Source organism: Dermacentor silvarum, chromosome 9 (assembly GCF_013339745.2).
Source record: "Dermacentor silvarum isolate Dsil-2018 chromosome 9, BIME_Dsil_1.4, whole genome shotgun sequence".
Lineage (NCBI taxonomy): Eukaryota > Metazoa > Arthropoda > Arachnida > Ixodida > Ixodidae > Dermacentor > Dermacentor silvarum.
In genome coordinates this window covers 135418791-135431210 of record NC_051162.1, presented here as the reverse complement: position 1 = coordinate 135431210, position 12420 = coordinate 135418791, and the positions used below count along the sequence as shown (strand labels likewise).

Sequence of the window (12420 nt, the reverse complement as noted above, 5' to 3'; positions counted from 1 at the left end):
CTAGAAACACTTCAGAACTGTGTAACTGCAGCACAGTGATACTGGCCTTAATGTATCATTTTAAGAAGTTTGAGCTCATCAAATGTGTATTTCCAGTGGCAGTTATTCTTGGAACAAGACAGAAATAATCGTGAATTTGAATGTTAAACAATGGTAAGCACACCGTGTGCTTACACCTATGACATATTTGGCCCATTACACTTTGAATTCTTATATGCGCAGAAGCTGCACAAGAGTGTAGTGTAAACACTAAAAATTCGGAAATAAAATCCTACAGCATAGGAAACAGTTTCAAAACAAGAAAACCAAAATGAAAAGCGATAAATAGTGTGTACTAAGCAAAATTAAAATGTAACTTGCAGCCAAGCGATTGATGCAAGAAAAAATACTTAACATCAGGACATGTTTAGGTCTACTTTTATATAGAACACAATAAGGTGTGCATAACAGCTATGAACACAAATAAACAGCAAGTTGCATAAACATTTGGCCTATTTAGTAAGCTGTGTTGACTAATGTCGATTAACTTATCCACAAATGATACCAAGATGCCATTTTTTGGAACACGTACACTACATACATACATACCTGACCCGACCATCCAGATTACACGTTGCACTACGGCAGGCATGGCCAAGGGGTCTGGTGGCTCCTCCGTTATGTGGGCACTGTTATGGGTCACAGCCTCGCCACTATAAAATAAGTTCTGTGTTAACTTATAGCAGTGGCACACAGCTTATAAAGCTGTCAAATTGTCTAGACATGCATGGAGCATCTAAATATAGTCACAAAAAGAATGTTTGCATTATTGCAGGGTGGCAACAGAGCACAAAGTAGAAGTCACTGATGAATGTCTTGATAATGGGGACCCTTTGATCACAGTAAAATTATGGACACGCAGCAGCACATAGCAAAGAAATGTTTGTTTACAAAACAATTCATTTTTTTTTCATGACTCAGTTTAACTTTCCCCTGTCATGTTTAGTTACGTATAAGGTATGTCAAAACATCTTGTCTTAAAAAGTTGGACTAGTAGCAAGCTGTGATTGCTTAATTTTTTCTCTAAAACTGTCGTAAACCGAAAACTTCGTAAGCAGATATTATTACAACGTCGAGGCAAGGAAACATGGCAAGGAAACAGTTTCCTTGGACAAGTAGATATGAAACAGTTTCCTTGCCATGTAAGCAAGGAAACATCGTTGCGATAAGAATCGGTGAAGAGGCAAATGAGTCGTTATTATGCAACTTCAGCAGAAAAGCGGGAGCTCACGCGCCGCACGCACATGATGAACACGATTATTTTCGAACGTTATATTCTCATCGGAAGAAAACGCTTATCAAGATTTTCAATTTCGCATCGAAGCAATAAACTTGCGTAACTAAGTGCTGACAACCAGCGTTCAGCAAGCATCAGCACAGGTATTACTGTTGTCGCGGGACTTCTATTTCATACGCTCGCGCACGCTATGCACACACGAGAAGCTCACACAACACGCGTGTAGTTAGCCAGCATGATTACTTACCTTTTGAATGGTACGACGCGGTCGCGAAGCGCTCTCCAAGTTGCCGGTGCTGCGTCGACGATGTTACTCCCCGCATACATGCCGCTGCGTAGTGGACGAGCTGAGGCGCGCTAACACACATTATTTCTTTGCGACGTCCACCCAACTTTCAAGAACGAGAACAAAGAGGCCGCACTCCACGGCATAAAATCGTTGGGCCACATTTGCCTGGCGCGCCACGCATACGGCGAGCTTGCAGCATGACACAAGGTATCTTCAGGCACTTCTGTGCACGCTAACTGCGACCTACTTCATAACAGCAAACACAAAAACACACGATCAAGCAAACGCGACGCTCGTAGCACCCCGCACATACGACCGCCATCACAGAACACGGAGGAAAAACAATAGCGCCACCTGCATACTTGTGAGAATGTTGTGGCCTCTGTGATGACAAAAATATTAACCAGTACACTCGCATACTAAAATTTTGTGCCGGGTTACACACAACTACGTATAGATGTTGCGAGATAAAATAACCGTAGAACAATCTATATTTTACACTATAGTTTAGCGTAGAAGGAAGTTTTAAAAAGTATTTTACCTTTGAATTGCTTCCGCCGTCTGCAGCCAGCATAAGCATGGCCTTCGAGATCAGCATACGTTATCCTTATCAAGCCGTCGCTGTGGCCTGATTTGAACGGTTTGGGCTGTCTCGAAGCTGACTCGAAGCCAATCCATGACGTTTAGGGATGCTGCCTACTTTTCCTACGCCGTCACTTAGTTTCAGATAACTTTCTGATGTCGTCAACATGAATTGTAGCCTCAGGAATTGTTGACACGATATCGTAGGTACAGATGTGCAGTGTTCGATGTTTCCGTGCGCGTTGTGACTGTTTCAGGCGGAAAGGATCAAATCGACGAGGGTTGATAGCTCGTGTGGCGCAGGTTACAGCCGTATCGTCCGCATTTCCTTTCGTGTCGGTGTGTTGAATGTGCGCGGGTTTTGCTCCTGTCGTCCGTACCTTCTGTGTTTATCGTGCGGCTCGCGAAGATTCCTCCTAAAAAAAAACATGTCTGCAGCGTGCATGTGTCCTGTGTGGTGTGTGAAACAAATGTTCGCTGGTGTACGATGTGTTGGCAGCCCTATTGGTGGCTTATAGTCATTTGCTCTAGTGCCGTTTCTATGATGTAAACCATACGTGAACTGAAAAAAAATGCACTGTTTTTCATATGGACAAGTAGATATGATCTGTGTGTATCCACTGTGCAGTGTACACGTGTTCGTCATTTTTATGCAGCTCGTATCATAGGGCTTGGGCTAATTCATGATGGCCCTTGCTTAATGTTTCCACTTTTAGGGGCATGTGGCGTGCAAGCAGTCACAAAGTCTTGTGCATTTGGTGTGGAAGAAGGGAATACTTTTATGCGTCACTTTGTCTACTATAGGTGAACCGTTGCAACAATTAGCATTTTTTCCATGTGAATGCTTCTGCCATTTGATATAATTTATAGCAGATCTTATCTGTGGAGAAGCATAATAAACATAATTTAACATGGTGTTCCTTAGAAGATATTAATTACTGCATAACACTATACATCTCCATACCTCACTGTATGATAAAGATGAATGTTCAGTTGAAAATGAAAATATCTTATAGTTGCATGAACGTATACATGCGAAATGCTACAATAGCCTGGCATCACATTAATGTCAATATTGGTGACATCCGGCAACGTTCTGGGAACGTGCTGTTTTGTAACGTTGCTACATTGATACCATTTACACGTTAAATTGATGTTTACATGCAACGTTGACTCAACGTGGGTGTCAGGACGTTGCTTCGACATTTATTTATGACATCACTTGAACGTACAGCTGGCAACGTACATTCAACGTTGAGGTTGGCTGTTTAACGTTGCCTGACATTTGTTACAATCAGGCAACGTTTACGCTACGTTCTGTGTTACTTGGGCAGCTGTCTCGAATCGCCCTGAAGCTTTGCGCCCGCCGTAGATTATCTCCGAGATACGGCACACGGATAGCCATGCGCAGCCGTGGCCGGACTAAAGAAGGAGACGTGTGCTCATCGCCCCTAGCGCGCGCTTGATTACGTGTCCTCCAACATTGGGCGCGCGGGAACACGTCGCACATCAAACCATCATCTTTTCTCGGCTCGCCCGCGCAGGCTCTGCCTTATTTATTTATTTATTTATTTATTTATTTATTTATTTATACTGCAACTCTATGAGGGTTATCGCAGGAGTGGGGTACAAAAAAGTCACAGGCCTGCGCGGCACACGCAGCACAGTCACAGCGTAAGCTGGTGGAGCGGCTCAAGAGTAGCTCCAATTTCGGCACCACGCACAACAGGGTCTTCGCGGCAGTCTTTTCGACTCGTTTTGACGAGAACGATCTAAACTGTCCGCCCGGCGTCGACGGCGAGTTGCGGCTTGTAATGCTCTCTGCACAGCAGTCTGCTGAACCTGATGATGCCTTGTTGTAGCCGCGCACGTAGCTTTGATTCGCTTCTTCAGCAGGGGTTCGTACCTTGCGAGGAGACGGCATAACGTGTACCGAAGAGGTATCCAGAATACGTGGCGCACATCTCACAACCCTTGACCCGTGGCACGGTACGTTGTTGTTCTTGATGATGATGATGATCATCATCATGATTGTTTATTGGAATTTTCAAAACGGGCTGGTGACAAATAGTCACCTAGCCTGCTTGAGTTAACCAGGTCCACTTACATGCAGCATGCAACTGCTATACGCAACTTACTTGTCGGGCACGCTGCGTTTTCAGGCACTTTAACTAGATGGCGCCACCATACTGGTGGAGGTTTACTCGGGCTCTCGTTGATTGCGCGCCTCGTCTGAATCGCATCTCGTCGTCTGCGCCTGTGCGCCTGCCTAGGGCGCGTTTGTATGGCATTTTTTCGCTGTCTGACAGCAAGCGCTTGCGTGGCTCAGTGTTTTGCGTGTTGCAAGTGATGACCATGGCCAGAAGTTTGGTTCAAAAAATCTACCGAGTATTTGCGCAACTTTTATATGGGGATCGCAGTGGGAGCGCACCAGCCGATGCAGTTTGTTTCATAAGGTGAAAAATTGGGGTCTAGGGCTCTCGCATCTGTTCTTCAAGCAGTTGGTAAGCAGATTCTTCTTTGTGCGGGATCAAACTGATGTATTTTTGAGAACTGTGATCCAAGCTCGTTACAGCATTATCTATCTGATTTTGTTGTATCATCGTTTTCTTTGAAAGCAGGACCGCTTAGTTCTTATTTGCGTGAAGTGGTTATGTCTATACGCTTGCTCAAGGCAAGATTTTCATATGAATACTTGTCTGATGTTACGAAAAAGCGTTTGTTTTGTGATATTCTTGATGTATTCTTACCAGCACCTGCTGTATCGAGCTGTCTACAAGCTAGGTTCTGAACGTGCTGCGTTAAAGCGTGTTAGAAAAATGCCGATCAGGCCCTCAGTTAAAACATTCTTTTTTCAAATACAAACAGACACTCTCCCTGTCAAGCCCTGGTTACAAAGTAAAGGTCTTTTTGTACCTTGGTCAGTAAACTGTTTAATCTGTAGGAAACCGGAAACAATAGAACATGTTTTTCTAGACTGCCACGATGCCGTATTCCTGTGGGATGTCTTGCAAAGAACTCTTAAAAAAGAATTGCCATTAAGATCTTTTGGAATCCGGTTTCTTCCATGTGCGGATACAGGGGAAGTGCCGAGTGATATGCTAATGTTGCTTTGCATGCATAGCGTACGGAAGACGAGGATGGATATTAGGCATGCTCATATACAAACTCACTCAGCAAGACACTACTTTGTTGAGAGTGTGATCTTCACCCGAGACTTGTTCAGAGACCCAGAATGGCTACCTATATTGGATCAATTGGCTTCTGTGAAGCATTTTTAAGTCACATACACCGGCCGAGTTGTAGCTGGTGTATTCAGAATATGTCCATGTGTATCTGATAATTTTTGTTTGTGTTTGTGAAATGGCAATAAAGAAGCAAAAAAAGCTCGCGTGGCTCAGTGGTAGAGTATCTGATTCCAACGCAGCGGGCGTGGCTTCGATCCCGGCGGGAACCGGGTACTTTTTTTCGCATTCCCGTCGATAGCGGTTATGGCAGGCGGCGGCGGAGGCGGCGGGGCCGAAACGGCTATTGGAATGAGCCCATAACAGCTTACGCTGTAAAATCAAAGGTGCCATGCACGCAGCAAAGAGGAAAAAATGTATTTAGATCAGAGCCCCCTAGCTAAGGCCACAATGTTGACCACAAGAAAAATCTTGCACTCGGCCGCGCAACGCTTGAAGCAGCGAAGCTGGGCAATCGTAGCCCAGCATTTTCCGGAAGTGTGCACGAACTTTTCATCTTATTACTCATGGTGATGATAATTTATATTCGCGCGTCTCGGACTTACGGCCGTCACTGCGCGTTGCATAGCACAGCTTGCAACACCGACACCGCGTTCCAGGAGACCCGCTCCGTGAATGCGTCTCTCTCTCTCTCTCTCTCTCTCGCTCTCATAGCGCGCAAAAGCCCTTCACCTCGTAGAGCACGAGTGTACGAACGCGACAGCTGTGGACGAAGACGACGACGCTCGAACGTAATCATATGGTTCGCATAAATGCATGTTCTGCAAGCGTGGCTGTTTAGCCTAGTGGTTACGACGCTCGCCTTGGGACTGTGGGTACGCGGGCTTGAATCCCGCCTCGTCGAGAAAGTTCTTTTTTTTTTCTTTGTAGTTTCTTGATACGCACCACAAGTTACGGCTGGCTTAAACAGCTTCGTTGTTAAAAATCAAAGCTGCCACGTACACAGCAAAGCACAAGTGCAAGCAATATGCTTAAAAATTATATCAATGCATACATACATACATGTATGCGTTATACACAGTATATAAAACATGGTTCAAGGAATCACAAGGCATCAATCGGTGATTGCCTTAACAAAAGTGTCAAATGGCAAACTTGGAATGTTAGGGGGAAGTTGGTTCCACATTTCGATGGATCGGGGAAAAAAAAAAACTTCATTTGAATTTGTCAGTCTTGGCGTACAGAGGTGTTACATTGAGAGGGTCAAAATTTCTGGTGTTAGACGCTTTAGCAAATTTAATGTATTACAAAGATGAGCAACGTGCAGAGTTAACAGTGGTGTAAAACAGTTTAAGGCTTTCTGCATGACGCCGCTCTACTAGGGAAGACAGTTTCTCAAGGAGAGAAGAAGAGGCGAGAAGTCCTTGTCGTAACGCCGGTATATAAATCGAATAGCTTTTTTTTTTTTTGACAGATTAGAGATTTTTTTATGTCATACTTTAACTATGGATTCCAAATGGCACAGCCGTAATCCAAGATGGGCCGCACTAGAGTTTCATAAGTGAGCAATTTTGTTTCTTTAGGGGCTGAGCGCAGAGAACGCTATAGGTAACCTAGATGCGCTAGGGCTTTAGAGCAAGTTGCTTCAATATGTTTGGACCATGATAAATCGTGTGTGAATAGAATGCCAAGGTATATTGAGAAACGTTTTCCAGAGGAATACCATTGAAACAATAAGGAAGGCACAATTGTGTACTACGTGTCGAGAAGGACATAGAAACAGTTTTGCGAAAATTAATGTTCATCTGCCACTTGTTACACCAAGTACAAGAGTTGGAAAATGCTTTACTCAGAACGACGTGATCTTCATGACTGGCGATTGCTGTGATAGATACGCAGTCATCGGCGTAAAGACGGATTTTAGTTGATTCGTACGTTATCAGGTAGGTCATTTATGTACAGGAGGAAGAGAAGCTGGCCTAAAACTGAACCCTGCGGAATACCTGATGTAACGGTCGCTGTAGGTGAATTGGCAAAATTAAAACAGACACATTGCGACCTATCTGAGAGAAAACTAGATATCCAGATAACTGGATGAAGATTATTTGAAATACTATTTAGTTTATGCAAAAGCTTGGAATGTACAGCTGTATCAAAAGCTTTCGAAAAGTCTACAAATATGGCATCGATTTGTAGGCCAAGGTCTAGTGCATGGCAGATATCATGAGCAAACGCGGATATTTGCGTAATGGTGTTGAGGCCACTGCGAAATCGATGTTTGGACTGTTAAATTATTGTTGGCTTAAGAAACTCAATAATATGTTTGTAGATGACATATTCTAAAAGCTTACTGCAACTAGAGGTTAAGGAAATCGGTCTGTAGTTGGATAGGTCTTGTTTACTCCCAGACTTGTGCAAAGGAATGACTTTCGCAACTTTCCATGCTGATGGAACGGTACTTGTTTGCAAGTATTAAATATCACTGTAAGAAACCTGCTGGACCAGAGAGCATACCGTATGAGAAAGGCATTATGGATGGTATCAGAACCGCTACCCTTTTTAAGATCTAAGTTTAAAACAATGTTTAAAACATCTGGCATAGCTACACGTAAGTCATTAATAGAAAGGCGTGATTCTGAACTGAAAGGAGGGATTTCAAAGTTCTCTGCCGATAAGACTCACTGAAAATGCGAGTTGAAAGCAGTTGCAATGACATAAGCATCATTAGTGGAAACGTCGTTTATTATGAAGAATTGAGATGTTTTACCAGGCGAAATCACACCCCAAATTTTTTAGGATTTGATTTTAGGAAACTAGGTAAAGTGATGGCATAGAAGAAATATCTAGTTTTCAGTCGAAGTTCATCCTTAATAGCCTGAAACCGTGTGGCCACAAAAGAGTCGCCAGTGCGTCTTCGTCGCCTCACTCGAGCAAGGCGGCAGAGAAAGGTGAAGAATGCCTCTAGTCATCCATGGCACGTCAAAGTTTCTTTCCATGGTTTCTGCGAAAAACGCAGCAATCCTCCTTAGCAGTAAACTATTGCTTTCTTCAGGTTGTTCACGAAGTCCGGACAGGATAAGATTATTTCTACGCAAGCGGTTTTCAATATCACATGATCGAACCTAATACGCACAGTGTAACCATTTTTTCTGTGGGAGGCAGTGGCATCCCAGTTTCCTGCGAACGGATCGTACACGAGCGGAAAAATCTTCACCAATGCGCATGTCCGAGTTCTTAAGTTGTGACCATTTCTTAATATTTCAATCTTATCGCGAAAGTCAAGCAACTTAACAATGTGGGACGTGTATGACCCTGCTGGAGTCTTCCAATTCTGTGGCATCTTTAAATCTTGGGACAACTGATCTGTAGGTTTTTTCTGCGCAAAACGCAGCAATGCTGCTTAGCAGTTAACTATTGCTTTCTTCGGGTTGTTGACGAAGTCCGGAACAGGATAAGATTATTTCTAGCGCAAGCGGTTTTTAAGATCATCATTCTTATCAACAAGTTTGTTAACCGTGTTATTTAAGGACAAGAAAACATTGGAGGACTCAGCAGGGCGAGTAGAAACATCACTTGATTTAGAAGACGGAGAGGATTCAAGAGAAGTAATCTTAGTAACCAGGGCAGTCACCTTGACTTTGTTACTCGAGGCAGTTGTCTCCAAAGCGGTCACTTTTACCATCAGAGAATCAACCTTCTGAGCAAACGATGAAACATTAGATCGAAAATCCACAGCGGACTCTATGTTAGGTGACAAGGATTCGAGAGCATCCACCCGAGATTATAAGTCTTCAAACCGAGAATCGACAGTCTGAAGAAGAGCAAAGATGTCACGAGTCATTTTTTTCTGTCCTGAAAGCAGTTTGTTGAACATTTCGGCAACTGAGGGCTGATCATTGCTATTCCCATGAGTTTCTTCTACTGAGGGCTGATCATTGTTATTTTCGGGCAGTTTCGTCAGAGGACGAATTACCGGCTAATCGGGTAGTTGCTCTGGTTCCTTGTGCTTTATTCTTGGGGCCAGGGTTCAGTTCAACGTCCCCCCGCTTAAAATTAGACTATTCACACAATGCGTAAGTTGAGCATATAAAGACACAAAAACAAAGCTGTGACGGCGCGGGCGTGGAAACAGCAGCAGAAAGCGGTCATCGGAATGAAAAGAACGTGCGTTTTCAAGATAGCATACCTGCGTAAAAAAAATAGGCCGCGGTTGAACATCGTGCATGCGCTGCTGTCCCGACGCCCACTGCAGACGATCTTATCACACTATCCGGTTTGCAAGGTATATGCCGTTGAAATGTGTATTAACCATGGAAGAAAAATACATTTCAAGAGCATGTAGCCGAAGGCAAGAAAATACGTAGTGCCGGCTAAATGTGACACAGCGTCACCAGCAACCACAGCATCGAAACCTTCACATGCCCCGAAGTTTTAGCCTGACATCACGTGCGTCTCAAAACGCTAGTTGCCGTTCGGCGATGAAATAACCAAAGAACTCCGCGTGAGAGCACCAAGGTAATTTATTCGATTTAAAACGAAATCTGTAAATTTCCACCAATCTAAAGTATTTATTGTAAGTGCATCACCCGGAGCGTTAAGACCCTTTCAAATAGATTTCGTAAAGAATAAGAACAATGCATTTAGTAAGCCCACTGTGAATCCTTAGAATGCAACTATTGCTTCATCATGATCACAGAGCCTACGCATCGTACAGCAAATTTCGGCCGCTCACATGTAGCTTTTGGATAATTAAGTGCGTTCTAGAAGGATATTTTCGAAGCAACTTTTCTTACATCGAAGTTCCTGAAATGTCGCCAGTGTTCTTTGACATCGCAAAAAAAAAAAGGGGGGGGGGGGGGGGGCGCCGGTCACTAAACTGAACAATTTATTGCTAAACAGACAAGAAAGTCGCTAGATTTAATAAAAAATTCGCTAAAATGGCAGCATTGTCCCCGGGAGATAGTGTAATGAAAACAGGGCCGATCCCAGTGACAGTGTAATCCGTCGTCATTTCGTCAGACTTCTAATCCTTAAAATTATGGGATTTTACGTGCCAAAACCACGATCTGATTATGAGGCACGCCGTAGTGGGGGACTCCAGAAATTTGGACCATCCGGGGTTCTTTAACGTGCCCTTAAATCTAGGTACACGGGTGGTTTTTCGCATTTCGGCTGGCGCGATTGGCTCCAATTGGCTGGCTGCTTCTCCCTCGTGCACCTGGAGCTAATTGCGATAGCCGAAATGGACAGTTCACTAGGTGGACTCTTACAGAATAACCCCCAGGGACGTTTTGTAACAACACTTGTTTTTAGTAAAATAGACAACAAATACAATGAGGAACATGATTTCATATCACCTGAAATGCTATTCCAGTTTAAGTTGATCATGGCATTATTCCATGATATACTTCAAGCACAAACATCACGTTTTACTAAAAACAAATCACAGGACAATGCAATTTTTAATCCTTTTTCTTGTTTGTGCTACCCCAGGAAGCAGCATCTGTGATCCTAGAGAGAACAATGGAGCAGATAGCCGACCATGCGGGTTATCTTGGCACCTTTCTGGATTCGCTACAGCAAAAGCGGGACTTCATGTGCAGTGCTCTTAAATCTGTCGGTATACTTCCAGCAATGCCTGACGGGGGCTACTTTATTGTCTGCGACTTCTCAGCCATAGGTAAGGAAGACTTTTCCAGTGCTTATGGCGAAGCTTCAATCACTTTAAAGATTGAAGGTAATTTAAAGATTGACAGCTCTAATATCCTGACGAAGTAGGAATGAGCGTTTCTTAACATAATTACTTGCTTAACCTAATTTATTTTTAATGTAGCACTGGTTCAAAAATGACTTCACCTATTTTAGGACAATTTCATCATCATCATCATCAGCCTGTATTTATGTCCATTACAGGACGAAGGCCTCTCCCTGTGATCTCCAATTATCCCTGTCTTGCGCTAGCTAACTTCATCACCCCACCTAGTTTTCTGCCGTCCTCGACTGCGCTTCCCTTCTCTTAGTATCCATTCTGCAACTCTAATGGTCCACCGGTTATCCATCCTACGCGTTACAAGGCCTGCCCGGCTCCATTTTTTCATCTTAATGTCAACTAGAATATCGACTATCCCCGTTTTCTCTGATCCACACCGCTCTCTTCCTGTCTTTTAACGTTAGGCCTAACATTTTTCGTTTCGTCGCTCTTTGTGCGGTCCTTAACTTGTTCTCGAGCTTCTTTGTTAACCTCTAAGTTTCTGCCCCATATGTTAGCATCGGTAGAATGCAATGATTGTACACTTTTCTTTTCAACGACATTGGTAAGCTCCCAGTCAGGATTTGGTAATGCCTGTCATGTGCACTCCAACCCAATTTTTTTTCCTGTAAATTTCCTTCTCATGGTCAGGGTCCCCTGTGAGTAATCGACCTAGATAAACGTGCTCCTTTACAGACTCTAGAAGCTGACTGGCGGTCCTGAATGCTTGTTCCCTTGCCAGGCTACTGAACATTATCTTTGTCTTCTGCATACTTAGGATGACTTAATTTAGGAATTTTCTAGCCTGATGTCATCTTAAGGAAAGGTACTGAGTCATGAATTTTCTGGGTGACATTTAAAATGAGTATATCGGCCCCCGGATCGTAAAATAGTAAGATAAAATTGCTAGAACTTGGAGGACGTTTAAGCTTCGCCTTTAAGACTAGAACGCGACAGCTTTATCGGGACCCGTTCACATCGCATCGTTCGCACACGGCAAGTAGACTTCATTCACTGCAACACTGAACGTGGGAAAGCCAGCTTACAAAGACCAAGCTCACACCGATCCCCTTAAAGTCGGCTTCACTTTTAAACAGAAATGCATTGCTGGAAAGACGTTTTTCCAGGGGCAATAAAGTGGTCTTACATTAAAATGTGAAGGCCCTAGCACCTTATTTTATTATTTTATAATTGTTTGCTATTGCCTCGACGCGCGCGCGTGTCCAAAACGAATTAGCAGGCGAAGTCCCAATTTGACCTGCCTCGAATGCGAGCGCCATCTGGATATCATTTTCGCAAGTACAGTACCCGAACGCTCGGCTGTAGGTCTGGTAGAAAT

At 43.7% G+C, this 12420-nt stretch overlaps 1 protein-coding gene across 3 annotated transcripts in view; it reads left to right on the top strand.

Moving 5' to 3' along the window:
* The window catches only part of LOC119464417 (kynurenine aminotransferase-like), a 54714-nt gene that overhangs the window by 32812 nt on the left and 9482 nt on the right, over window positions 1-12420 (top strand). For all 3 annotated transcript variants that reach the window (XM_037725376.2, XM_049655730.1, XM_049655729.1), the window contains one exon: window positions 10826-11012. In XM_037725376.2, coding sequence (XP_037581304.1) covers window positions 10826-11012 — 187 coding nt within the window. The remainder of the gene's footprint in view (window positions 1-10825; window positions 11013-12420) is intronic.